Here is a 25,132-nt window from a genome sequence, read left to right on the forward strand (position 1 = left end):
AATTTTAAATTTATATTTAGTCTAAAATATCAAAAATTATTATTATAGTTCCTCAAACTTAAAATTTATCATTTTAATTTCAATAATTTTAAAAATTATTATTTTGATCACTAAAATCATAATTAATAGTGATAAAATGAGAGGAACAAAAATATGATATATTGGGAACTAAAAAACACAACTTATAAATTTAAGGGACTAACTATTTTTTTTTTTTAAATAATAGGAACTAAAAACACAATTTTAAAATTTGAGGAAAAAAAATATATACCCAAAATTTGAGGACAAAACGCATTTAAGTCTATCAAGTTTCATTTAACCAAATTTTAACGATGAAATAAAAAACAATTAACTGTTAAATTTTGGAACTTCATTTCTCTTATACACAGCAATTCTCTTATACATGACCCAATTAAAATATTTTAGTCAACAAGCAAACCATAATGCACATGAGGAGCTGAAATTGTATTACAGGAAAGTATGGTATTGGCATGCTTCATGGTACCAAACCAAAAGCATTTAGAGGAAGAAGCCATACAGTTCCAAATAACAAATGCAGAGATTCCAGGGATTGGTGGCATCGGTGGTGGGTCCCGTGAGAACAACCCGAAAGTACCTGAAGGGAAGCAGAGCGTTGGGGCCCATTATGGGCCAAGAGGCAAACTGACCAGGTTTGCATACAGTCCGTTCATTTTCATGGACTCTCAAGTTCGTCCAGTTCTTCCCGTCCAGTGAGCCCTGAAAATTTTACACAACATAATTAATAACCTTTCCCATCACATAATACTTTGAATAAACCATCAATTTGGTGCCTCAAACATTACTCTCTCTCCCAAATAGTGTCCTTAAACTATTGAAATTATATAAGCAATCCCTAAAGTATTTGAAATCATACTACATAGCCCCTCAAGTATTGAAAAATTCTTCATTTTAGTGCCTCAATGTCAGTAAAATATATCAACTCAGGGACTAGATATTAAATAAATTAGGGATTACTTACATAATTTGTTAGTTTAAGGACTATTTAGGAGCTATACTTATTTGGTTTAGGACTAAATTGATGATTTATTTATTTAACTTTTAAACACTAACAGATAATAAACACCGCTACCAGTTCTACCAGATAAGAAAACACCGTCCACAGAGCAAGGATTGTTTACCTGAATATTCCAATATCTTGGGAATGCCTTAGAACCGTCCTGCCTCAGGGTATAGTAGTTGCACATAAGCTGCACACATCGATTTTTCTTTTTTTTAATCGGAATGTTGATTCCAACTAAGAAGTAACGATCTACTCATGGAGGAGCAATTCTACTTCTATAATTTTGATAAATGAAGTTGGAAGGTGGGGAATAAAATCGTCAAATATCCACTAGCTCAAAGAGCTTGATCAAAAGCGAGTACTATATTACTATTATAAAATATTTAAAACATACACAATCTGCATGTTACATACCTGATGATCTTGGCCAAGATCAACCATCCACCAGGTACAGTTCTGTCCATTTTCCAATCGAGGCCCAGCAAAACATGTTCCCTGCGATTGCCACATGCAGTTAGGTACTATTCAAGAAAACAAGTGTTAAAAAGTTTAGCATACCTGGTAGGTTCTTGAGACCAAAACCTTGGGATCAGTGTATCTTGAATGGGGGCTGCTGGCTGTGATTGTAATTTTCCTAGGCTGCCACACATAATTTTTATTGAAGAGCATGTATAAACAATTAGCCCTTAGCATAAAAATTCCTAAAAAGTAAAATGAAAGGGGAAAAGATAAATTAGATGTTCTACCTCTGCCAAAAGAGGATTAACCCACGGGTGTTCACCATAAGATGTGCCGGCAAAGTACAGAACTCCATGGTCATCCCCATCACAAATGTACTGGAGTTCCCTGTAACTGGACCGTCTATGTTGGAATCTAACACTACAATGAAAGCTAATGTATGTTAGCTACTCTTGAGATGTGTTCTTTTATAGGGAATGGGGAGCAGATAAATCTGACAAAATTCATAACGTAAGTTGGGAAGTAGGAACTAGGAAGTGAAAAGCACAAAAACCTTAAAAAACAGACCAACAACTCCTAATATTCCTAACTTGTCATCCAAGTAATCCCATTTCAAAATAGAACTCCTAATTTATTTAGAAAACACTAAGTAGCCAAGAAATTAATGAGTACCTTAGGATATTATCCTCAATCCATATACTTATGATATATTAATTTCGTTTTCCACAGTCCCCACTTCTAATGTTCCTTTCCCATATCCATTATCCCTACTCCAAACTCCACCAGCATGTCACTGTTAATATCCACAAGTACAAATATCATTCTTAATAGGAACTTAAAATGTCTTTCTAATGTGTGCCCATATGCACATGTTAAGTCAAAAATATAATTTTTTTCTGAAGTTGGAAAAGAAAGTATTTATTATATCCAAAGCACAAAAGCCATTCAAAGCTTGTTTTCGAAATAATTAAAAGCATTAATTATGATGTATTAAACAATGCTTATCATGTTCCCGCTAACACACATTAGGAACAACTTTACCAAATTCACTTAACCCCCCTTCAAACTGTGAACTAGTACCAAATTCATATTAGTTCGTTGCAATATGCATGCTGGGCTTCAACCATAGCTGTTTAGGGAGCAAAATGCAGTGTTGAGTGACTTGGGCACGGTAACACCATGTTTGGCAGTATGAAAGCGATACAAGCCACAACCACAGAAGGGCCTAACCACCTATGTGAGTGCAATTTTTCATTCAAAACTTCAACGAGCTCTGATCTGTAATTAATGAGGGAAACGGGGAGGGAGATGTGCGCCCCTGAACCAAGTTGGGAATTGGATAGTTTGGTATTGGCATTAATGACAATAAGGGTTGGGAATTGGATACCCACCAGGAAAAAGAAAATCAAAAAAATAAATTAATAAATTTTATAAAAATGTTAAATTTATTATGTTAATAAAAAAAAATTGCTATTTACAAATGTATTATTATTTTAAATTTAATATTAGAAATACGTGTTTGCATCTAATTTTTTAAATCAGCATAACAACTGTATATACTATATACTCCCAAGTACTGCATATCCGTACCCATACCACAAAGTATAGCGTTGTTCTAATAATTGTGCCCTTAACCCAGGGAAGGATATAAGCAAAAGCAAGTAGTGTCTGAACTACAAGATTTACCCTCATTATGCTCCCTAAAACTGTTACCTGGAGGCAGAAAACAAGGACAGAAGAAGAGGAAGGATAGGGTATTAAGCTTGAGAGAGATAAATAGTGTGTTATCCAATAGGTTAAGTCATCTTGTATGGATCTTGAAAAGAATTCCCCTCTATAATCCAAATGGGCCAATACGTTTAGTGAATAAAAATGAGAATAACCCAGAACAAATGAATCAGAATTCATAATACAGTAATCAATGGGATTGCAGCTTATTTCACACCAAATAAGCTATTGTTATTGTTAATACTAATAGTACAGAGTACAGAGGCCACAATCTAAATATTGAAAAAATACACAATTAAATTGCAGTGCATGACTTAAATAACCCAATGAAGAAGCTTGGTAGACAAACTAAGGTGAAGAACTTACTTCTCTTCATTTTCTGTCCCTGCCAGCCCACATTTAACAAAATTGATAGCCTCATTAACCTGTAACAAGTAAAATAACAGAATAGTTATTCAGAGATAAGATTACAAAATCAGATTACACATACAGCCTGAATTTATTGGAACAAGAGCAAACTCACTAGATTTTGGAAAACAGGAATATGCCAGGCAATGTTACTATTCTGCAACTGCACATTAATTATAATGTTATAGTCAGAAATTAGAATAAGCAAATCATATTTATGTAACTGTCTAAAAATGTTTGAATGCAGAGAATACAAACCTTCTCAAGTAAGGAATATTGTAGAAGTGGAAATCGCACAAATGGCAACAGGTCATACATTAACTGAAGCCTCTCTCCAAAAAGGATTTCAGGTTTTGAATTTACTATTAATTGATCCACCACTTCCCACCCAAACAACTCTTTTGCCTTTATGCCAAACATTAATATTGCATTAAGAACTTTCTCTTCAGATGTTACTGTCAGATCTGGATGCTGCAAAATCCAAATATAGATTGAGAAATCATCAGTCAAATGAGTAAATATTACAAGACCCACTAGGATAGACAATTTTACTGCCACATAATGAATTATATCTAAATTAATATTCACAAGGTTTATAGAGAAATTTAGTGTTTCAAATGAGTAAAATCATATCTACAGTTCTCAGATCAAACAGCTTAGGTCTCATCCACATTGCATATACAGGAATTCACTAAAATCCTGTTTTTAACTTCAATGGCTTATCTATATAAGTAGAACCTTAATCTTTTATGCTTTACACCCCCTATCTGCAAAACATTTCTGCTTTACAGGTATGTCAATGTAGATCAGAAGATATTATGCTATATTCTTGGGTTTACCATCAAATTCAACTAAAGAAGAAATTTGACAAGAAACACACCTTAATGATATTGATGAAGGTCGTCTCGTCTAACAAAACAAAGTCAGTACTTGCACTGATATAATAGTCGAAGTTCATGGAAATTCTCCTCTGCAGTGTTTCTTTAACAAGTCTACATGATGGGATTGAAGAAACCACTTGGAGGAGTGGACATACTGAGTCCTGCAACAAAGTTCAACAGTTAGCTTCAAAGGCTACAGTATTATTAGTTGCCAAATTGTCTGCTTCCTCCTCCATTAAATTTGTGTATAATAGAAAAACTCTGTTGTATGACCTTCACCCAATAGAAGAACTTCATCCCTGCATATAATATGTAGACGGGAAGTATCAATATCTTAGGATTGATTACTATAAAATGGATCTCTTCTTTTGTTTACATAAGTCTGAAACCACAACTCTCTTCTCCAAACAGTTAGTTCAAGTTGCATCCACAGGAAAAATGATTCAAACTTCCAAATAAGTACTGATTTCCGTTGTGAGTGAAGATTGCCAAACTACCTCTGAGAGACATTCTAAAAGCATTTTGCAGCATTCTTGTTGAAGAAAAGTCACTCCAAATTGATCGGCTAATAAAAGGAGTTGGAGCAACAAGGCACCAGAATCTAAAACTTTGTCATTCAATTGCCCATCATATAAAAAGTCAAGCATAGCCATGAATGCTTCTGGTGGCACATCCCTTAAAGTAACCTCCGAGGACATGCTTTCACTCATTCCATTTGTGAACATCTGGCAAAATAACAAAATGTGTAACTAATAGCTCATATTGTCAGGTATGCAAATACATAACCACCACATAAAACATAGAATACCTACAACACAAGAATATTATTTGCATAAAGAGAAATTTAAGACATATACAGACAAGGAAAATCGCAAATACTTGTTTCTGGACAAAATGCTAACTTGCATTGCAAAGACACAAGTAGAACACACTGGACATCGAAGCTATTTACAACAGTGTTGGGGTGTAAATTACTTAACCTCACAAGTCACAAGATTTAATTTGTAACAGAGCATGTTGAATACCTTGAATTGATGCTACACACAAAAATCGTTTTATTAACCAGATCAAATTTGTTAGTCATTCCTTAGACCTTAGAATGTAAAGTCGTAAACAAAACACCCTTGATTTTTCACTCCCTGCCCATTGTAGAAGAAATAATTTTAGGAGATTTAGAAACATTCTCTCAAGGTTTTGTTGAATATATAGTTCATCACTTTTAAACTGAACTCTTATAATTAAGTTCAATACTTCCTCCATAAAAGTAGAAGCTTAATGCTTAGGCAAATAAATATTGCGTTTACAGTTTTACTTTTATGAATCTTCAAAAACCACCCTCAAAGGGAGGAAATGGAAGCTCAGGTTAAATCACATATAAGATTGTGAAATTGGCTCACCCGAGCAAAGGGGATACTCCATAAGCTGAGAACAATTTTATGTGCTCGTGCAATGAGACCATAACTTTCGATGTAGATGTTTACATCACCGTACTGGCTTGTTAATTTCAATTGTCTCAGTTGCTGAATGCTGACAGGAAGTGAGGGCAAAGTTGAACAATGAGGGCGGATAGAAGGATATGTTAACTCCACATTCTCACCCATCAACAACTTCTTATCTAGCTTAAACCGCTCCATAGTCTCTTCACACTGCTTCACCAGTGGCATCACTTCAAACTGCAGACTTAAAGCCCTCAAAGAACCAAGTTGTTCCGGAGGAATCTACATGATACAAAGACACAACTACCTTGAGTATATAAATATCAAATGCAGTTCAACAAGTACAACATACCACATTAAATAAAAATCACCCAAGAAAGAAAAAAGTAAACATTAATATGCACAGAAAATTGAGTATGAAAAACTTTTGTAGCAGACAATGATGATCTCAATCTCCACGTTTAACATCAACAATAGCAAATACGAAAATAATAAGAAGGTATGACCCCCTTACCTGGGTCCAGCCAGTGTAGATATAGTGAAGCAGTGCATGGAAAAGTGGATAAGACACTGTGGGTACTTTGATGACAAAGGAGGAAGAGCACAGAGAAAAGTTCCCAGATGCAGCTAAAATCGCCTTGTGGGCAGGAACGGGCTTTTCATCTTCTCCAACAATGAACAACACATCAGACAAGTCCCAACTCTCGAGGAAATTTTTGAGCCCCCATTTATCATAATCCATATGCTTGTAATCGTAACAGTCTGCTGCATCAATTTCATCCTCAACTTGATAATCACCGAAAACAACATGCTTCCAGAGGGGCACATGAGTGTGGGTCATGGACAAAACATTAACATTTCTATACTTAACATGTTTATCCCAGCTGCTGAGGCCAATATACTGAACATTGCAATTGGGATAAGAATCCAACCACTGGAAAACAACATCCTGAAAAGGGTACTTCCCATTGCCTATGCTAATCAAGCCATCGTAGATGCTGATCCAATAACTCTGAAAGGAGGAAGAGCAGCAAAGACCAACCCCTGCCACGTCGACAACAGTTTTTCCATTGACCTCAATTCTGAGTCTTCGATTCCTGTGACTCCCCAATATGATTGTGTAGTGAGGACTGCTATCTCTTTTATAATGGTAACCCTGGCTTCCCACATTCTCACGGAAAACCAGTGTAACATCGTTGCAGGCGAATGCTTCGAAGGCCACACAACCTCTACCAGCTTCCCGGAATTTCAAATCCTCTCTCCATGCGCACTCAAATGGCGGCACGGTCAGGAACTTCTCCGACATGGTTGTTCTTCGACACAGTACACCAGCAATGAATCAATATTCAATAATGTATATTTAATAGTAAGGTAATAAGGAAGGGAAGGGAAGGGAAGGGGAATTTGATGCGTTGGCGTGTGAGAATGATAATAGTTAACGATAATTTATAACAAATTGAGATATCTGAAACATCACTTTCATAGATAGCCCAAAACGGGCACTAGAAGCTTTCAGACTTGACCCCAAAAGAAATAATAAAGGGCAGAAACAAGAAAAATAGAAATGGAAAGGGTAATCCTAAGCCACATCCTTATCCAACCATGTACAAACTACAAGGATGAAATATCTATGCTGACTAAGATCCTCGTAAGGAAAATGAACAAAAATGATTTGGGAAAACATCATTGATTGTCAGGTAGTGCGTATCTTTGCCTGATTGGACCTTTGTAGGACCATCCTCGTCAGCTAATGGCTCGGTCTCAGCTTCACCATTCATATTTCACATCCAGACTTCAATTGATTAATTAAATTGCTAGAATACAACCCTTGAAAAAAATTCCTAAAATAAAATTAGCTTCCTTACCGTTCAATCGGCATAGATTTTTTTTTGTTTTTGTTTTTTGTTTTGGTGGCACCGTCGCGTAATCACTCTCGCAGTGCCTTCTGGATCATTCCTTAACCTCACAGCACAGCTACGTTCACCCACCCCACCCACCACCCGATTCCCTGCTTATGCTGCTCGTCAAATCTCCGCTATGTTAATCTCGGAAAAATGACAAATTATTAAAACATTTTTTATTATTATTAATTCCTAATTTATCTTCTCATTTTGTTTATTTAATTTTAAAATTCACATTAACTTAAATTTTGGTTCTCATTTGTATTTTTTCATCACAATTCTTTCCTGTAATAATAATAACCACATACTTTTTCCATCTTTTTTACTTTTATTATTTATTATTTATGTTTTATTTTTGTTATTTTACATTTTATTTTTTATTTAAATAAAATATATAATGAAATGTTTCATTTCTTTAATTATACATAAAAAAAAATTATATAATTTTATATTTTTTTTAATAAATTTTAATATTAATTACACTTTTAATCTATTACTATCATTATGCCTCAAAATTCATCTTTTATTTTTTTTTCCTTACTATACTTGTCTAAAGGGCACACTAGTAATCTTCTTGTATTTTGAAGGCCGAACGAGTGCTCCGATCGAATATTCTGGTGAGGGAGAGATACATGCAAAAGGCACTCCGACGCTCAAGTCAGGACAAAGCACAGATATCGATAGTAATTAATGAATAGTGACGTTATCTCGTGACATGCGCTATTTATACTAACATTTATGGGCCCGGATTCTCATGGGCCATGCAACAGGATTACCAGATTAGGTAATACGCCTATAATCGGCTTACTAGTGTGATTAACTCTTAATCCTTAATTACGGATTAATCCTTGGCTCTTATTAATAGGAATCTGAGCCTATGGATCATTTAGCGGCCGAACGACAATGGCCATCTGGTTCGGCCATTCAGGTGCCGATTGGGTATCGGCCAGCAGGTGGCCGAACGGCCGAACCAGGTGGCCGAATGGGCTTACTAGTACACTTGCCCCCTAGCCTTGTAGAAGGGGTACCTTTTACAAGGGTATAGAAATGAGTTGCAATTATGTGGGAAGTTGAAAGGTTGGGGCGCCAGCGTTGGATCTTTAAAATCAGGCAGTTACATTTTTCAAAATTTTGAATTTTCCCACCTTTTTTCGTTTGCTATATATAGCGGTGCGTGGTAGGGCCTCTCACGCGTATCATTCTCAGCCGAATAGTATCATCCGAGCGATATCAAAGATCCAGCAGAGCGCGCCGAGTGACCGTTTCACATTCAGATTTTTGGTAAGTTTGATTGAATGGCTACTTCTTCCGAGAGCTCTTCGGCTAGTGTGGCTCGGTCATCATCATCCGAGGGGTCGTCGTCTAGGGCTTCGAGGCCGGTGCAAAGGGAAATACCATCGCCGAACGGGGACAGGTCTAGCGAAAATGTGAGTACATCCGAAGAGGCTTCAACTAGCGGGAGTGAAGAGATGCTGAATTAAGATCTCGGATTTCCAAGGCTGTTTTGTTGAAATGATCCATGAAAACCCGAAGAGTCTCCTTCTTATCTTGCCGAAGACTGACCAGCGATAGAGATGTCAAGCTGTGAGGCCGACTCGTTGCAAACTGGACTGTGAATTGAGAGGATAGCGTGTTGAACGAATCAATAGAGTTGGGAGGGAGCCGAGTGAACCAGCTCAAGGCCCTGCCTTTTAGTGATGTCGGGAAAATCCAGCATAAAGCAGTATCGTTCGTGGTGCTTAATGTTACCTGCATAAGAAAAATGTCAAGATGTTCGTCAGGATCCGATGTACCATCATATTTATCAATCGGCAAAGACTTCCAGTTATCCATCAAAGGTAACTGCATGATAGAGGGTGTGAAAGGGTGTTGGTGTGATCCCACTGTTGCTACGTCGGTGGGACGTCCAACTGTAGGCAGGGCCGAATGAAACTTCTCAGGTGCAGCAGCCGAAGCATGAAGAGCCGAAGTATGGATGTCATGGGAGTGGTAGGATCCTTGTGTTTGAGTGTTGGTGGGCTGGGTAGGTTTCCACGAGGGGTCTTGAGTTTTTAACGCCTCGTTTTCGGCTCTCAAAGCCGAAAGTTTTTTTGCATCCTTCTCCCGTTGTTGTTTCATTGCGGCCATCTCCTGCTTGAGCAAACGCACGGTCTCGGAGACATCGGTTTCGTCTACAACTTCAACATGTTCCTCCTCCTCGGTTTGGTGCTCTTCTGCGTTCATTCTCCTTGTCTTCGTCATTGCCTTGCTTCGTTGATCTTCACAACTGTCTCGGTTCGGCCCCACGGTGGGCGCCAAAATGTACCTGTCTAAAGGGCACACTAGTAATCTTCTTGTATTTTGAGGGCCGAACGAGTGCTCCGATCGAATATTCCGGTGAGGGGGAGGTACCTGCAATAGGCACTCCGACGCTCAAGTCAGGACAAAACACAGATATCGATAGTAATTAATGAACAGTGACGTTACCTCGTGACATGCGCTATTTATACTAACATTTATGGGTCCGGATTCCCATGGGCCCTGCAACAGGATTACCAGATTAGGTAATACGCCTCTAATCGGCTTACTAGTGTGATTAACTCTTAATCCTTGATTATGGGTTAATCTTTGGCTCTTATTAATAGGAATCTGAGCCTATGGATCATTTAGCGGCCGAACGGCAATCGGCCATCTAGTTCGGCCATTCAGGTGCCGATTGGGTATCGGCCAGCAGATGACCGAACGACCGAACCAGGTGGTCGAATGGGCTTACTAGTACACTTACAAATTTAGTCTCTTTACTATTATAATTTTTATAATATTTTAAGGACTGTTTAGTCTTTACTATTGTAATAATTGTTTACACAATTATACAATTTTTGTTTACTTTTATAAATTTTCATTTAATATTCAATAAAATATTAATATGAACTATCAAGTATTTAGTTTAATAAGATGTGTATTAATGTAAAAAAAAAAAAAAAAAGGATGTGTATCACTTAATATCCTTTAGCTCACCGCTGTTAGACTTGATCGATTGATGCTTAAAACTTAAAAGGTGTTAAAGTGAAAAGATTGTTTTTTGCAATATTAATATTGAATCAAGTTTGTAAAACTAAAAGAGAGGAGTCTTAATTTACACTTTTTTTTAAATACTACTTCTATTAAATAGAATTTATTAAAACTTATAATAGATGGTTATTAAACAGAATATTAAACCTATCAAAATTTATATTTTTTTAATAAATTTTGATAAATGAGAGAGAATGTACTTAAAAGAATGTGTTAGATAATATAAATGTAATAAGTATGATTAAGTCTTACATACGTAATCAAGTGTTTATTCAAAAATCTATATTTTTTTAAGTAAGTTGATCAATTACATAGTTAATTGTTATGCTTTCAAGATTTTTTTATGAGTTACTTTGGACAATAATCAACTACATGAAGTGATAATCATTAATTTAGGCTTTAACATGTTTGTAAAAGGTTAAATAGTATTTTTAGTCCCTACATAATATTAAATATTTAATTTTGGTCTTTTTATTCTAATTTTACAATTTTAATCTTTGAATTTTATAAAATTTGTAATTTTGGTCCTCTTATTGGGTGTTCATCTATTGATCTTTCAAATTGTAATGTTCACCAAGTCTTAACACTACATAAATGACACAATAATTAATATTTAATAATATTTAAGTTAAATTGTACTTTTAGTTTTCATTTCATCTCATTTTCATATCATTTTACCAATTTTATGAGTAAAAAATAAAATTAAAAAACATTAGCCTGAATAATATTAAATTTACTTGTCATGTTATCTTCTTAGTGTAAACTTATAATCAATGTCACAATTTTAATAATGAACGGAACATGAGACCAAAATTATAAATTTTATAAAATTGAGATATTGAAATTGCAGATTTAAAAGTAGAGGACCAAAATTGCAAATTTGATATTATAAAAGGGTCAAAAGTGTAATACAGTAAGTTATTTCAGAAGGTCCAAAAGCCCAGTATAGGTGATTTAGTAGCTCAGAACAGACCGTTCCCAAACTAGAATGGGTCATTCCCAAACTATAACGGGTCGTTCCAAACTACTAAATTGACCTGTAAATCGTAGTTGAGAACGGGCCATTCCAAACCCCAGAATGGGCCGTTCTAGATGGAGAATGGGTCATTCTAGATGAATCCCAGAACGTATCGTTCTGGTTTTAGAATGGGTCGTTCTGCATGTGATTTTTGCACATGATGAAAGGGTGCAGAACGGGCCGTTTCGGATTCAAAACAAGTCGTTTTGGCCACTCCTGAACTTCTATAAATAGGGGTTGTGCAGTTGAGGAGAAAGAGAAGTTTTTATAAAGAAGTTTTAGAGAAAAGGTCTCTAGGTTTGTGAGCTCGTTTCTCTCCCAAATTTCTCTGTATGATTCTTCTTCTCCTCTAGATCACTAATGCCTTCTGCCTCATCTTGAAATTCAGGCTAGGAAGCTTGCTTTTGGAAGATTGAAGTTTCTGGGTTGATCTCCGAAAAGGGAATTCTACTTCTTCTCAGTTCTTGGCTATTTTGAGTCAGTCTTCAAGTGAGGAAAGCTAGAATGTTTGTCGTTTAGTTGCATGTGAGTTTAGTGAATTGATGCATGAAAGTTGAGGATTCATGGCTGGATCGGAGAATTTGCCCATTTTTCGGGGTTTTGGGAAAGATGGAGATTTTGGTGATTTTGATGCATCGGATGGGTGCATGTTGATTTTGAGTTTGTTTTTGTGTTGTATGGAGCCTATGCATTGTGTTTTTGTGTTTACATGTGGCTGGATTTGCTAGTTTGGATGAGTTTTTGAACTCTCTGACTGGGATTAAGCCGAGCGCAGGTTGAGCGCACCGGGCCTGGAAGAGTTTAGGGCTCTCGGGTTGAATGTTAGACCGGGCATGATTTGGTTGCACTGGGCGTGAGTGGGTTTGATATTTTTGGATTGAAATTGATGCTCATGCATGTTTAAAGTTGAAGTTTTAGATCATGTATGTATGATATATGATGTATGGTGAGGTGTGATTCATATGTATGTTTGGTAATGATATATATGAATGTTTAAATATGATATGGCATGAGTATATGTTCATATGAGTATGATTATTGATCATGATGGTGGGTAGACCATGTATGATGTATGATGCATTATTGCATGTGATGTTTTATGACATGTGTATGATTGTTGATCATGATGGTGGGCAAACCATGTATGATGTGTGATGCATAATTGCATGTGATGCCTTATGGCATGAGTATAGCCTAGGACTTGAGGAGAGGGAAAATATTTTCAAACTTGAAGAGCTCACATAGAGTCTCTTGAGAGTGGTGCTTGGATAGGTCACTGATATATGAAAGTGGTGCTCAGGTAGGCCACTGGATTTGGGTGAGAGTAGTACTCAGGTAGGTCATTGGGTTGGGTGAGTCTCCTCTAAGTCCTTAGCTAGTGTTGGAGCGGAGTATGAAGTCGAGGGTTATTCCCTTAACCAAGTACTTGGGAAGGTGCATGGATCCTTGCAAATAGTCGGTGGGCAAACTCCACAAGTGAATTGGTAATGCATGTCAAGGTTGTGGTAAGCCTGTACCCAGCTATGCTATACTTGACGGTGGATCCAGACTTCCGATTGTGTAAATGACATCATCCGAGTAAACCTGAGTGAGGATTATATCTTGTTTAGCTGTGACCGAGCGGGCGCATTGGGCGTGAAAATGGTTAGGGTGGTTTCGGTAGGATGGGATGTCACTTATACTGCTCCACTGTTAGGGAGATCTCCTAGGTGTATGCGTGACGACGCATTAGATGATTGATATGCATTGATATCTTTCATGAGATGCATTTATTGCATGATTGTTAATATGATGAAGTGTGAGGTGTTTGGCTTCGTGATTGGTGGATTGTATTTTATGCATGAGTAGTATTGGATAGAGTGTATGGTATGACTCTATGAACATGATTGGATGAATGTGTAGTATAGATTATTGTTCTATACTTCTATGGTTGTTTATTGAACTCTAACTTACCCTTCTATTTCCATGTAGATGGACTGCGATGATCATACCTTGTATGGGAGCAGGTCAGGGCTAGCTTGGAGTTGAGGTAACCGCTGCGAGACGAGGAGTTTATCCTAGTGTCAGAGTTACCCTCTGGGATAATTGTAGTTTGTGCTTGACCAACACTAGGAGTTATTATTTTGGATGACTGTACATATTTAGTGTTATATTTTATATTTAAAACATAATTGTTATTATTATTATATATATATATATATATATATATATATATATATATATATATATATATATATATATATACACACACACTTGTATGTATGTATTATCCAGTTTAATATTCTCTTAGTTAACTAGTAGTAATGCGATTCCACTAAGTGTAGGGACCATGACGGGTCGTTACAAAAAGTACAATTTAATCTTTTTAAAAATGTTATGTCAATAATAATTGATTATATTATATAAAAAAAATAGATTATATACAGGATAAGGTTGGGTCAATCCAACTTTGTTACATTATATTAATTTTATCATTATGTATATTTGAGTGATGGAAATTGTGATAAAATATACAAGGTCTTAAGTTTAAATTCTAATACTTGTAATTCTAATGGTTAAAAATATATAAAATTAATGTGCACAATAATTCAATAAAATCTATAATTTTAAAATAATATTATATATGAAACGAGGTTAAGACACTCCAAAATGTAATTTGGACTCATTTATATTAATTTTAGCATTATCTATATTTAAGTGGTGTGGAGGTTGAAAAGAATACACAAATTTTTTTTATTCAAACCCTAAATTGTGATTGTAATTTCAATGGATAAAAAAATATAAAATAAAATAAGTCCAAAACTTAAATTAAATAATTTTATTAGTAGGTCAAGTTGGATCATATTCACTTCTATCTCTTATGGTCACAATTTATATAATAATTATATATACAGAAGAGGATCCTTTTACTCTAAGAGTAAGTCTACCTAGACTTACTTCATTAAATAACTCATGTTCTACATCAAATTTTAACGATCCAATCGTTCAATTTAAAGTTCTTAATGCATATATTAAATCTGCAAATTTTTTAAAAATTTGAAAATCATTTAATACTTCATTTTATTAATTCAAATTGACGGATAATCATAAAATCATTTTATACATTGATTCGAATTAATAAAACGAAATATTAAATGATTTTTAAATTTTCAAAAAATTTGTAGATTTGATTTATTCATTAAGAATTTTAAATTAAACGGTTGAATCGTTGAAATTTGATATAAAACATGAGATATTAAACGGAGTGAAATAAAATGATTCCTTCTCATATATATATATATATAACGATATTTATTTTCTATCTATCATTTAGAAAGAATAAAACATTAAAAAAATTATCAAGAAGTAAAAAATCACGCTTAATTCTTAAAACATTAGTTTGTGAAGCTTAAAGTTGTGTTTTAATCGCTTCAAGTGATATATTTCCTTTTTTTTTTGGGATTATGTCTGGAAGATAGGTTTCCTCATCGTTTATAAGTAGATAGTGTTTCCACTCAATTGTTCTTTAAAAAATAAATTAATAAGGTTTAGATGCTCTTTGTATTGTCATGCATTAACACGTGTTGATATGAAATTGTAAAGATTTTGATTGATAGAGAAAAAATATAGACTGGATTAGCTAGGACTAGATTTAGATGATATTAGTGGTGGATGAACCAAGATGAATCATTATCTCACCCATTATTTCTTTCAACTCTCCTTTATATGTTATTTCTCTCACCTCTCTGGATACATGATTGAGGGCATCGCATGGATTCATTATGAAAAATTAAAAGTTGCACTATTCACTATAAAAATCTAAACAGTTGCACTATTCACTATAAAAATCTAAACTTGGACTAAACATTTACAATGTAAATAATTATAGTTGGGACCTAAAACACGGGAAATTTAATCCACCCCTTCTTAAATTCCTTGTTATTTACGTAACAATTTGTTCACCATCAAATCATTTAATGCAATGGGTGTTTTCTTCATTTTATTTTTTTTCTTTATTGTTTAGCTTTTATCAAAATTAATGTTTTAAAAACTGGATCGGACTGGTCAATCAGACAGGTTGAACTGAGAATCGATGGTCCAGTCGATCGAAATTTTAAGTTGAATTGGTTATATATTCGACCCGTTTCAAATTAGATTGAATCGGTCAATTTTTTAGTTTGACCAGTGAACTAGTAGGTCAAACCAGTTCAATCACAATTTTCTTAAAATATTTTTTAAGGGACCACAAATCACAAAAATAGCAATATGAATTAAATCTGTTAATGGAAGAACAAAATGTCTTATTAAACATAAGAATGACTACTTGTTTTAATGTATTTGTTTGTAATATGTGCAACTTAAATAACTTTTATAGTATATTATTAATTTTAAATTATATATTTAATAATATAATATCTATGTAGATATTACATATATTATTTTATGATATCAATTGCAAGTATATTATATATGTATATATTATTTATATTTTTAATTTGTATTAATATATAGTTTAACATGTAATTTTTTTATGTATTTTTTTATACAAAATAAAAATAGAGATAACTTTAAATAAGATGAAAATTGAAATTTAAAATAGGATAGGAATTTATTAAAATTTATAAGTATAAAATATATTTAACATGAATATTTTTTTTAAAAAAAATAAAAATCGGGTCATGTGGTTCAATTAGTGACCTACCAGTTCAACCTTTGACCCATTGACTCAATACCCTAATCGATTTGATGACCGATCCAATTTTTAAAACTATGATAAAACTCTTTTATAGAGTGGTGCTGATCTGTAAAAAATAACCTTATAATACAATTTAAGTAATTAATTATGAATTCAAAATATATTTTATATATTTAAAATATTTATTTGTTATAAATTTTAAGTATAATATAATTTCTATATCAAAATATTTATTTATTATGAACCTGAATTGTACAAGAAACAAACATTTATATATTCTAAGATATTTATTTATTTCTTAAATGTGAATTATCTATTCCTATATTATAAATTAAAATAATTACATTAATTTTTTTTACAATTAAAAATACATTACTTAAATATTGAAACTTTCTTTTCTCTCTCTTTAATGGTGCATTTCACATATCGTACTAGTTTGTTTAAAATTTAAAAACGATGCTAATTTTTTTTTATGAAGTAAATAGGAATTTTTTTAATATTTTTAAATTCAATTTAGATAAACAAGTAAAAAAATAGAAAATAACTTATTTCATTAAAAAAACATTTTTTTAAGAAAAAACTTAAACAAATAGGCTTGTTATCTTAAACTATTATCTATTTTTATCTATATCTATATATATTATTTTAATTATCTATCCATTTTAATTTACTCTTTTTAAAATTTAAATATCAGTGGTTAATTAAGAAGCAATAAAAGTGGAGAGACTTGGTGAGAAATTTTCACGCAACATTTAGTACCTTCTCCTACACCTCCAAATAGGGAAGGGGTGGTTCAACAAAGATTTCTTTTGAGATAAAGTATTAGATCAACAAAGCAGATTTCTAGAAGGAAACATGTTGATCTTATAAAGTAGAAAACATTTCGAATTAAGTTGGAGGTGGATACATATTGAAGTGATGTTTTTTGGATGATAGTATCTTGTAGGAGCTTTGGAAACAAGCCATTATTGTGAAGCTCTTAGGAAAATCTTTGAGTTTCCTAATTAGTATGAGGGATCATCCTTAGACTATTTGAAAACTATTGGGTGACTTTGATATGAGAGAAATAGGTAATGATTTCTTTATGATCAAGTTTGACCTTTACCAAGATCAGGATGTTGTTATTGGTGGGAGTTCGTGGATGATCTTTGATTCCTAACTTGTAGTTAGACCATGGATGTCAGGTTTTGTCTCTTCAATGGTCTAGATAGTACACTAGTTTGGATTTGTTTTCCTTGTTATGTTATGGAATATTATGATAGGAACATTTTGCTTGCATTGACAACAGTCACAATACACCTATTAAGGTTGATATTCATACAATTGACTATTTTATGGGAAAATTTGCCAGAGTAGTATTGAGATTGATTTAAAGAAATCGGTGGTTGGTAGGGTTTGGTTACATAGTAATTAGTTTAAAGTGTAGTATGAGGGCCTCCATCTGATTTGTACTGTATGGCCAATAGTTGGGGTATGTTGGAGAAGTTATCAGACATTAAGTTAGTGGTGACATCATCTTAGTGGTTACATAGTAATTGGTTTAAGAGGTTTTCTACAATGATTGGTGGTGGATAAACAAAAGAAAAAAAACTAAATCCTATGATTTAGGGGTATGAATCTGAAGGATATTTCAATTATGACTTCTAGACCTGTACTTCAAGGGGACGAATAAAGTTAATCTTTTGAAAACTTTAGAGGTTGATCAATGATTATTTAGAGTTAACATGGTTGTTACCAATAGTCAAGAGAAAGCCTACTTTTTAGTAAGGATAACGAGTAAGTTAAAGGAGGTAAAAGATCTAAAAGGTCCAAACTTGATTCGAAGAATACTGGGGTGTCCATTGTACCACAATTAGAGGTGTTCTCTATTTCCTTTTTGAGTGGGCCTTGGCAATTTGTGACAACACCACATGTTGTTGCCTATTCCAGTGTGGACAAAGGCACGATTGTGGTTGCTAGCCATGAGCCTCCCTCTATTGTATGTGACCATGGTATTATAACTAGCATGCTAGTTGAGATTGTGTGCCCGAATTGAATGCATTTTATGGATCCCCCAAAACCTCTTGATCCACTCATAAGTACGAGGGAGATGGACCATGAAGTTACTTTAAATCTCATGGTTGACAATTTTGGCAATTGAGGAAACTGTTTTAGTAGAAGTTGACATGATGACAGAAACCCATGACCATGACATTTTGATGTAGCCTCGAAGGCTTCTTTTGTTCTTATTCTTAAAATTTTAATATAATAGTTTTCAAAGATTGTAATATTATTTTGTGGAATGTTCGTGCTTTTGTGAATTAGAGAAATCATATCTATAAGCATGAACTTATTATAAAGCATTGAGTAGATTTCATTTTCTTGTGTTCTAATTCTTCTTCCTTTAGATTATATGAGTTATGGGTTCCTTGATGTGGAAGAATCACAAGGCCGTGTAGGTGACATTGTGTTTAGCTAATAAAGGTTTTAAATAATATATTTGTATTTTTGAATCTATGCCACAGTGCATAACACTTTACATATATTTGGGAAATATGGTTTGGATTTGTTCTATAGTATATGTTAGATTACTAGTCTTATTCCTTCTAATAGGAATTGGTCACACCTTCAAAACTTACGAACAGTTAGACGGGTAATGCTATCTTGGATGTGTTAGGATGTAAGCAAAGTTCCACATCGTTCAAACAAGAAGATGTACGTGAATTTATATACACACAATTGTCTGCATTGGTTGAGAGACCTTTTGGGTGATGTCCAAAAGCAAATCTGTGAAGACTTGGGCCCAAAGCAGACAATATCTTACCAACATAGAAACATGTATATATGTGTGGAAATCCCCCTTGATGCACAATAGGATGCTCATTGGAAATTTTAATAACATATTGACGCTTATTGATCTACATGATGACTTGTTTTCCCAATCATGAGTTGCTTCTTTTGCAAGTGAATGAGATTATTTTGGTAGAAAATGTACTTGGTAGAAGAAATGTTCAGGTAAGGGTAGGGGTAATTATCTTTCATAAATTACATAGAGACTCTTGTGATCAACCTTGACACATGACATTTCCATTAACTTCTATTAGGCATCTTGTTAAAGGACAATATAATCATTGTCGTTTACTAATGAGGTGCAGTAATCATATGACGTCTAGAGAGAGTAAACCGTTTCGCTTCTAGATGGCATAGTGTATTCACGAGATCCTACTTTGATGTTGTTTGTCAAACCTGGAATAAGGATAAAGAGAGTGTAGCTAAGTCCTTACACAATGTTGTAGTGAGTTTTACTCATTTCAATAAAAATTTCTTTTGGAATATTTTTGGTATGAAGAAGGAACTCGAGGCATGATTGAAAGGAATTCAAAAATCACCGCAGAAAGTTGATCTCTATAGTTTAAAATATTTATTTATTTATTTATTATAAATTTTAAAGTTTAAATTTACTTTTGGTCCCTATAGTTTGTTGAATCTGCAATTTTTGTTCTCTTAAAAATTTTATTACAAATTTGACTCTCTTAATTTTCAAAATTAAATAATATTGATCTATCGTTAATATATTATTTTAAATTCAATAAAAAATATCGTCGAATGTTTGTTAATAATATTATTTCCCGTTAGTTAGCCATGTAGGATATTAGTAGTATTAATTTTAAAAGAATGATTTAATAAATTATAAATTTTAATAAAAATAAAAAGAAACATATTATATATATAGTAAAAAGCAATATTCCATGAAACTTATCATAAATGAATAATTGTTGAGTAGTATTACATTACCTATAATCATATCAATATTTTCTATTTAATTTTAAATGACATATTAATAATATATCAATATAACTTAATTTTAAAAATTAAAAGATTGAATTTGCAACAGTTTTTTTATTGAGATACCAAATTTACACATTTTCCAAACTACTACATGGAATAAATTGAATTTAAGCCAAATTTTAATTATATAAAAATAATCTTTGATTAAATAAATAAAACAAAAGTTGTTTGTAAGTTGTAACAAAAAAAAATCTAAAATATAACATTTGGCCTTGTAATGCGGAGACAATAACTAGAAAAGAAACTATTATTAAAAAAGATGAGAGGATTAGTACTGGAATCGGAAACAAGGAAACGCGCGTGGCTCTATAAAATTGTGCCTGTAGACTCGTGATTAGATTACCCCACTAAATTCATCTCTATCTATCTCATCTTCTCTCGTCTTCGGAGCTATGGATCCCTACAAGGTTTATTTTTCTTTCAGATTCGATTTCTCAACTTGCTGGTTAATTTTCACGTTTTAATTTATCCCTAAAATGGAGTAATTGGGTAGATAAAAATTAGAGGTGAGTGACTGTGACTGGTGCGTGTGTTGTGTTTTATTTTTCCACGCAGAATCGCCCATCGAGCGCTTTCAATTCTCCCTTCTGGACTACCAATTCTGGTGCTCCCATCTGGAACAATAACTCATCGCTCACGGTTGGATCTAGAGGTGTGTTTGATTTTCATTTTGTGCCACTGAATTGAATTAGGTAATGATTAATTGAAACTGGGTTTGTTTGGGGCAGGTCCTATTCTTCTGGAGGATTATCATCTGGTGGAGAAGCTTGCAAATTTTGACAGGGAACGGATCCCTGAACGTGTTGTCCATGCCAGGGGAGCTAGCGCAAAGGGTTTCTTCGAAGTGACGCATGACATCTCTCACCTCACATGTGCTGATTTCCTTCGAGCTCCTGGAGTTCAGACCCCCGTCATCGTCCGTTTCTCCACTGTTATCCACGAGCGTGGCAGCCCTGAAACCTTGAGGGATCCTCGAGGATTTGCTGTCAAATTTTACACAAGAGAGGTCACCACACCCAACCATATATCATTGCATTTATTCATAACTCATTCTTTACTACATCATATATTACTATCTAGAGTAAATTACGCACACGTTTCGTGAGATCACACAATCCCCCATATATAAGACATTGTGCAATGTTTTTCAAATCATTAGGTAGGTTAATGTAATGTCTAAGGAGTGTTGTTGTCATGTTTTTCAAACAATTTAGGGGAGCTAGTGTATGGATAAAAAAGCAGGGAGTTTATCTGCAATTTCATGAAACATCAGGGGTGTTAGTAGAATTTACTCTATTATATACAACTGGGATGAGGGAGGAGTTCATTCAGGAAATGATTCCATCGATGATTCATACTCCATGCCTAATACCTTGTCATTTTCATATGCAGGGTAACTTCGACCTTGTGGGAAACAACTTCCCTGTCTTCTTTGTTCGTGATGGCCTCAAGTTTCCTGATATGGTTCATGCTCTCAAACCCAATCCCAAGTCCCACATCCAGGAGGATTGGAGGATCCTTGATTTCTTCTCCCACCATCCTGAAAGCCTTCACATGTTCTCCTTCTTATTTGATGACCTGGGTGTCCCTCAAGATTACAGGCATATGGATGGTTTTGGTGTTAACACATATACCCTTATCAACAAGGCTGGGAAGGCACTCTATGTCAAATTTCATTGGAAACCCACTTGTGGTGTAAAGTGTCTATTGGAAGAGGAGGCCATTAGGGTTGGAGGGTCCAACCACAGTCATGCCACCAAAGACCTTTACGATTCAATTGCTGCTGGAAACTATCCCGAGTGGAAACTTTACATCCAAACATTGGATCCTGAACACGAAGACAAATTTGACTTTGACCCACTTGATGTAACTAAGACCTGGCCTGAGGATGTTTTGCCCCTGCAGCCAGTTGGCCGCATGGTCTTGAATAAGAACATAGATAACTTCTTTGCTGAGAATGAACAACTTGCATTTTGCCCTGCCATTATCGTACCTGGTGTGTACTATTCAGAAGATAAATTGCTTCAGACTCGAATATTCTCCTATGCTGATAGTCAAAGACACAGACTTGGACCAAATTATCTGCAGATTCCTGCTAATGCCCCCAAGTGTGCACATCACAACAATCACCATGAAGGTTTCATGAATTTCATGCACAGGGATGAAGAGGTAAATTATTATTTTTTCCCTTATCCTCTCCTGTTAACTACATGATGGGCCTTAACTCTTACTGTGATATTTCAACTTATGCTTTAGTTGTTTGCATCTCCCCCAAAATGACTGACTTCTACTGTTTATAGGTCAATTACTTCCCTTCCAGGTATGATCCTGTTCGTCATGCGGAAAAGGTTCCCATTCCTCCTCGTATCCTAGGTGGGAAGCGTGAAAAGGTTAGTTTTTGTCAATTTCTTGGTGATCAAGACATAAAATATTTGTTTGATCAGTTCACTTTCTGAAGAAGGCAACAAGTGTTACAAGGAAAATATCTTTATTTGGCATGCTCTCCTTAATCAGTGATAAATAATATTGTGTAGCAATTACACTAAAAATTTAATCTGACAAGTGAGGAAACAAAGTAGAACAAATGCGTTGGTATGTTAAATAGCTATCAATTGTTATTAAAGCAAGGTCTAAATTGGGTAAGAGCGTCTCTAATGCTCTTCAAATAAACAACCCACTATATCTTTTTAGTAGGTCCATACATGCCACCTCAATTTTAAGCAGTCTACTTAAATCTCACTCCAATGAGACTTATCAACGAGTTGTTTAGTTCACAAATATCCTTTCTCTCTTTAACATCTTATATTCTCTCCTACATGTACACACACAAATGCTAAGTAACCCATAAAGAATGGCTGCTTACAAGGTACTCTTTAATTTTAGCAACTCAAAATCACATATGACATACCCAAATATTATTTTATTGTTAAGTAACTTATAAACAACTCTCATTATGGATGCTCTAAAGGTTAAGACTCAGTTTATTTATACTAGTGGGGAAGAGATACCTCGTGCCTATTTTATTTAAACAAAAAATATAGAGAAAAAAATAAGAGAGTAAAGGGAAGTTACGTGAGTAGTGAGTGAGTAAGGTGAAAAAGAAATAAGGACATTTAAGGGTAGAACAGTCTCAATAAAACCCTAAGCCCTAAAACCCTAAAGCCTAAAATTTAAACCAAAAAGCAGTTGGGGTGAAGGTATCCCCTTTATTTATCAGTATAGATTAAGAGCATATTAAAGCTAAATTATCATGTTTCTATACGTCAAATTATAAGATATAGAAAAATGCTTATAAAAATTTTAAGAGCTTCTTTCATTAGCAAAGGAATGTGTCAACAATTCTTGCTTATTGCAGTGCATAATTGAGAAGGAGAACAACTTCAAGCAACCTGGAGAGAGATACCGATCCTGGGCCTCTGACAGGTTCCTTTTTGTAAATTACTGATATGATCAAAATACAAGATATTTTTGGCATTGTGTGATGTTCGGGCATCCTTTACTGTTTTCTGATTTCTTTTCAGGCAAGAAAGATTTGTTCGCCGATGGGTTGATGCTTTGTCTGACCCACGTGTCACCCATGAAATCCGCAGCATCTGGATATCATACTGGTCTCAGGTGAGTTTTTTACATACGCTAATTGCCATTGTAAACTATGGGCTCAAGAGCTCCCTTGACACAGTTCATGTGACAATGGTCACGGGACATAGTGTAATGGTTTGATCCTAAACTTTCTTGACCCCTTCCCATTATTACCCATATTCCTTCCTTTTCTATCTTGGCCCATTGTAGACACTCACACGTCGGGACCACACCAGTGGTGGCACCATTGAACCGAAAAAAAGTTTTAGGCTCGAGAGCGTAAAAAATGAATCTTCATTTGGGTGCTCATGTGATATTCATGGATGGTTTTGTTGTGCAGGCTGATCGAACTCTTGGCCAAAAGATAGCATCTCACCTGAACTTGAAGCCGAGCATCTAAGATTGGTGGTGACAACCCTAGCTTCTAAGAGTTGCAGACATACGAACAAATAAGAAGTTTGTGGTACTGTAATAATTTGAAAGGACGGGTCCGTATATTGTATAGTTTATTTCACGAGCTCAACTTCTTGACTTGTTTCGACTCAATAATATATGTCCATTGTGATAAGGATAAGTATCTGAACGTCCCATGATTCTCTGTTCGCTTGGGAATTGGGATTTAGTCTTCATTTATATTGCAATAAAATTTTATACTGCCAGCAGTTATGAGTGTTATCCCTTTGTAACTGAAGGATATCTTTGGCACGCGCGGTGGTTAGAGTTGCTGAAGAACTTAGTAATTTGTAACTGAAGACGAGTTCTAGCATGCACCACCATGCCAGGTGATTTACAGTGGACAACTGATTATGTTGTTCTCTCAAATTCAACAGTGCATCAGTACTAATGCTCCGATTTTAGGAGTGTTTGTGGGATTGGTAACGAGTTTACATATGCGCTAAAGATTCACTATTCGCATGTATAAAAAAATAAGTATATAAAATTAATGTATTGTTATTAAAAACTCCAGCACAATATTTTGCATACCATTGCGTGAGGAAACATAAAAATATAATAAATAAAGAATAAAATAAATTACTACTAACATATAAAATTATAGGTTTATTTAATTAAATCACATTTTTAGTGAAAAAGTAGACATAAGACAAATTTATTACCAATGAATATT

General features: G+C 34.3%; 2 protein-coding genes across 6 annotated transcripts; one reads left to right on the forward strand and one right to left on the reverse strand.

Moving 5' to 3' along the window:
* Positions 1 to 348: 348 nt before the first annotated feature.
* Positions 349 to 7,975, reverse strand: LOC109800021 (BTB/POZ domain-containing protein). Of its 5 annotated transcripts, none has more exons than XM_083063017.1 (13): positions 7,820 to 7,973; positions 6,469 to 7,267; positions 5,916 to 6,236; positions 5,016 to 5,243; positions 4,518 to 4,679; positions 3,896 to 4,108; positions 3,753 to 3,800; positions 3,596 to 3,654; positions 1,789 to 1,921; positions 1,601 to 1,681; positions 1,457 to 1,537; positions 1,161 to 1,247; positions 349 to 738 (listed from the first exon to the last, which is right to left on the reverse strand). In XM_083063017.1, exons 1-13 carry the CDS (start codon positions 7,831 to 7,833, stop codon positions 520 to 522), a joined length of 2,445 nt encoding a protein of 814 aa, XP_082919143.1. In that variant the 5' UTR covers positions 7,834 to 7,973; the 3' UTR covers positions 349 to 519. The 5 variants fall into 5 exon arrangements, with proteins under 5 accessions (XP_082919143.1, XP_082919142.1, XP_020216288.1 ...); XM_083063016.1 differs by having other exon boundaries at positions 1,789 to 1,933; XM_020360699.3 differs by having other exon boundaries at positions 1,161 to 1,229; positions 7,820 to 7,972.
* Positions 7,976 to 20,673: 12,698 nt separating this feature from the next.
* On the forward strand, positions 20,674 to 24,668 carry LOC109800137 (catalase-3). Its single transcript, XM_020360850.3, has 8 exons — positions 20,674 to 20,834; positions 20,983 to 21,079; positions 21,156 to 21,433; positions 21,820 to 22,596; positions 22,728 to 22,817; positions 23,783 to 23,850; positions 23,949 to 24,042; positions 24,347 to 24,668. The coding sequence occupies exons 1-8, from the start codon at positions 20,820 to 20,822 to the stop codon at positions 24,404 to 24,406; spliced, it is 1,479 nt and encodes a 492-aa protein (XP_020216439.1). The 5' UTR covers positions 20,674 to 20,819; the 3' UTR covers positions 24,407 to 24,668.
* Positions 24,669 to 25,132: the final 464 nt, after the last annotated feature.

Source organism: Cajanus cajan, chromosome 9 (assembly GCF_000230855.2).
Source record: "Cajanus cajan strain Asha chromosome 9, NIPB_CcT2T_4, whole genome shotgun sequence".
NCBI classification, from domain to species: Eukaryota; Viridiplantae; Streptophyta; class Magnoliopsida; order Fabales; family Fabaceae; genus Cajanus; species Cajanus cajan.

Excerpts from the sequence above, each read along its gene's own strand:
- LOC109800137 (XM_020360850.3), top strand. Across the intron at positions 21,080-21,155 it reads GCTCACGGTTGGATCTAGAG|GTCCTATTCTTCTGGAGGAT; the intron begins GTGTGTTTGATT and ends TGTTTGGGGCAG. Across the intron at positions 24,043-24,346 it reads GGATATCATACTGGTCTCAG|GCTGATCGAACTCTTGGCCA; the intron begins GTGAGTTTTTTA and ends TTTGTTGTGCAG.
- LOC109800021 (XM_083063016.1), bottom strand. Across the intron at positions 3,801-3,895 it reads AATATTCCTTACTTGAGAAG|TTGCAGAATAGTAACATTGC; the intron begins GTTTGTATTCTC and ends ATTAATGTGCAG. Across the intron at positions 1,538-1,600 it reads TGGTCTCAAGAACCTACCAG|GGAACATGTTTTGCTGGGCC; the intron begins GTATGCTAAACT and ends TGGCAATCGCAG.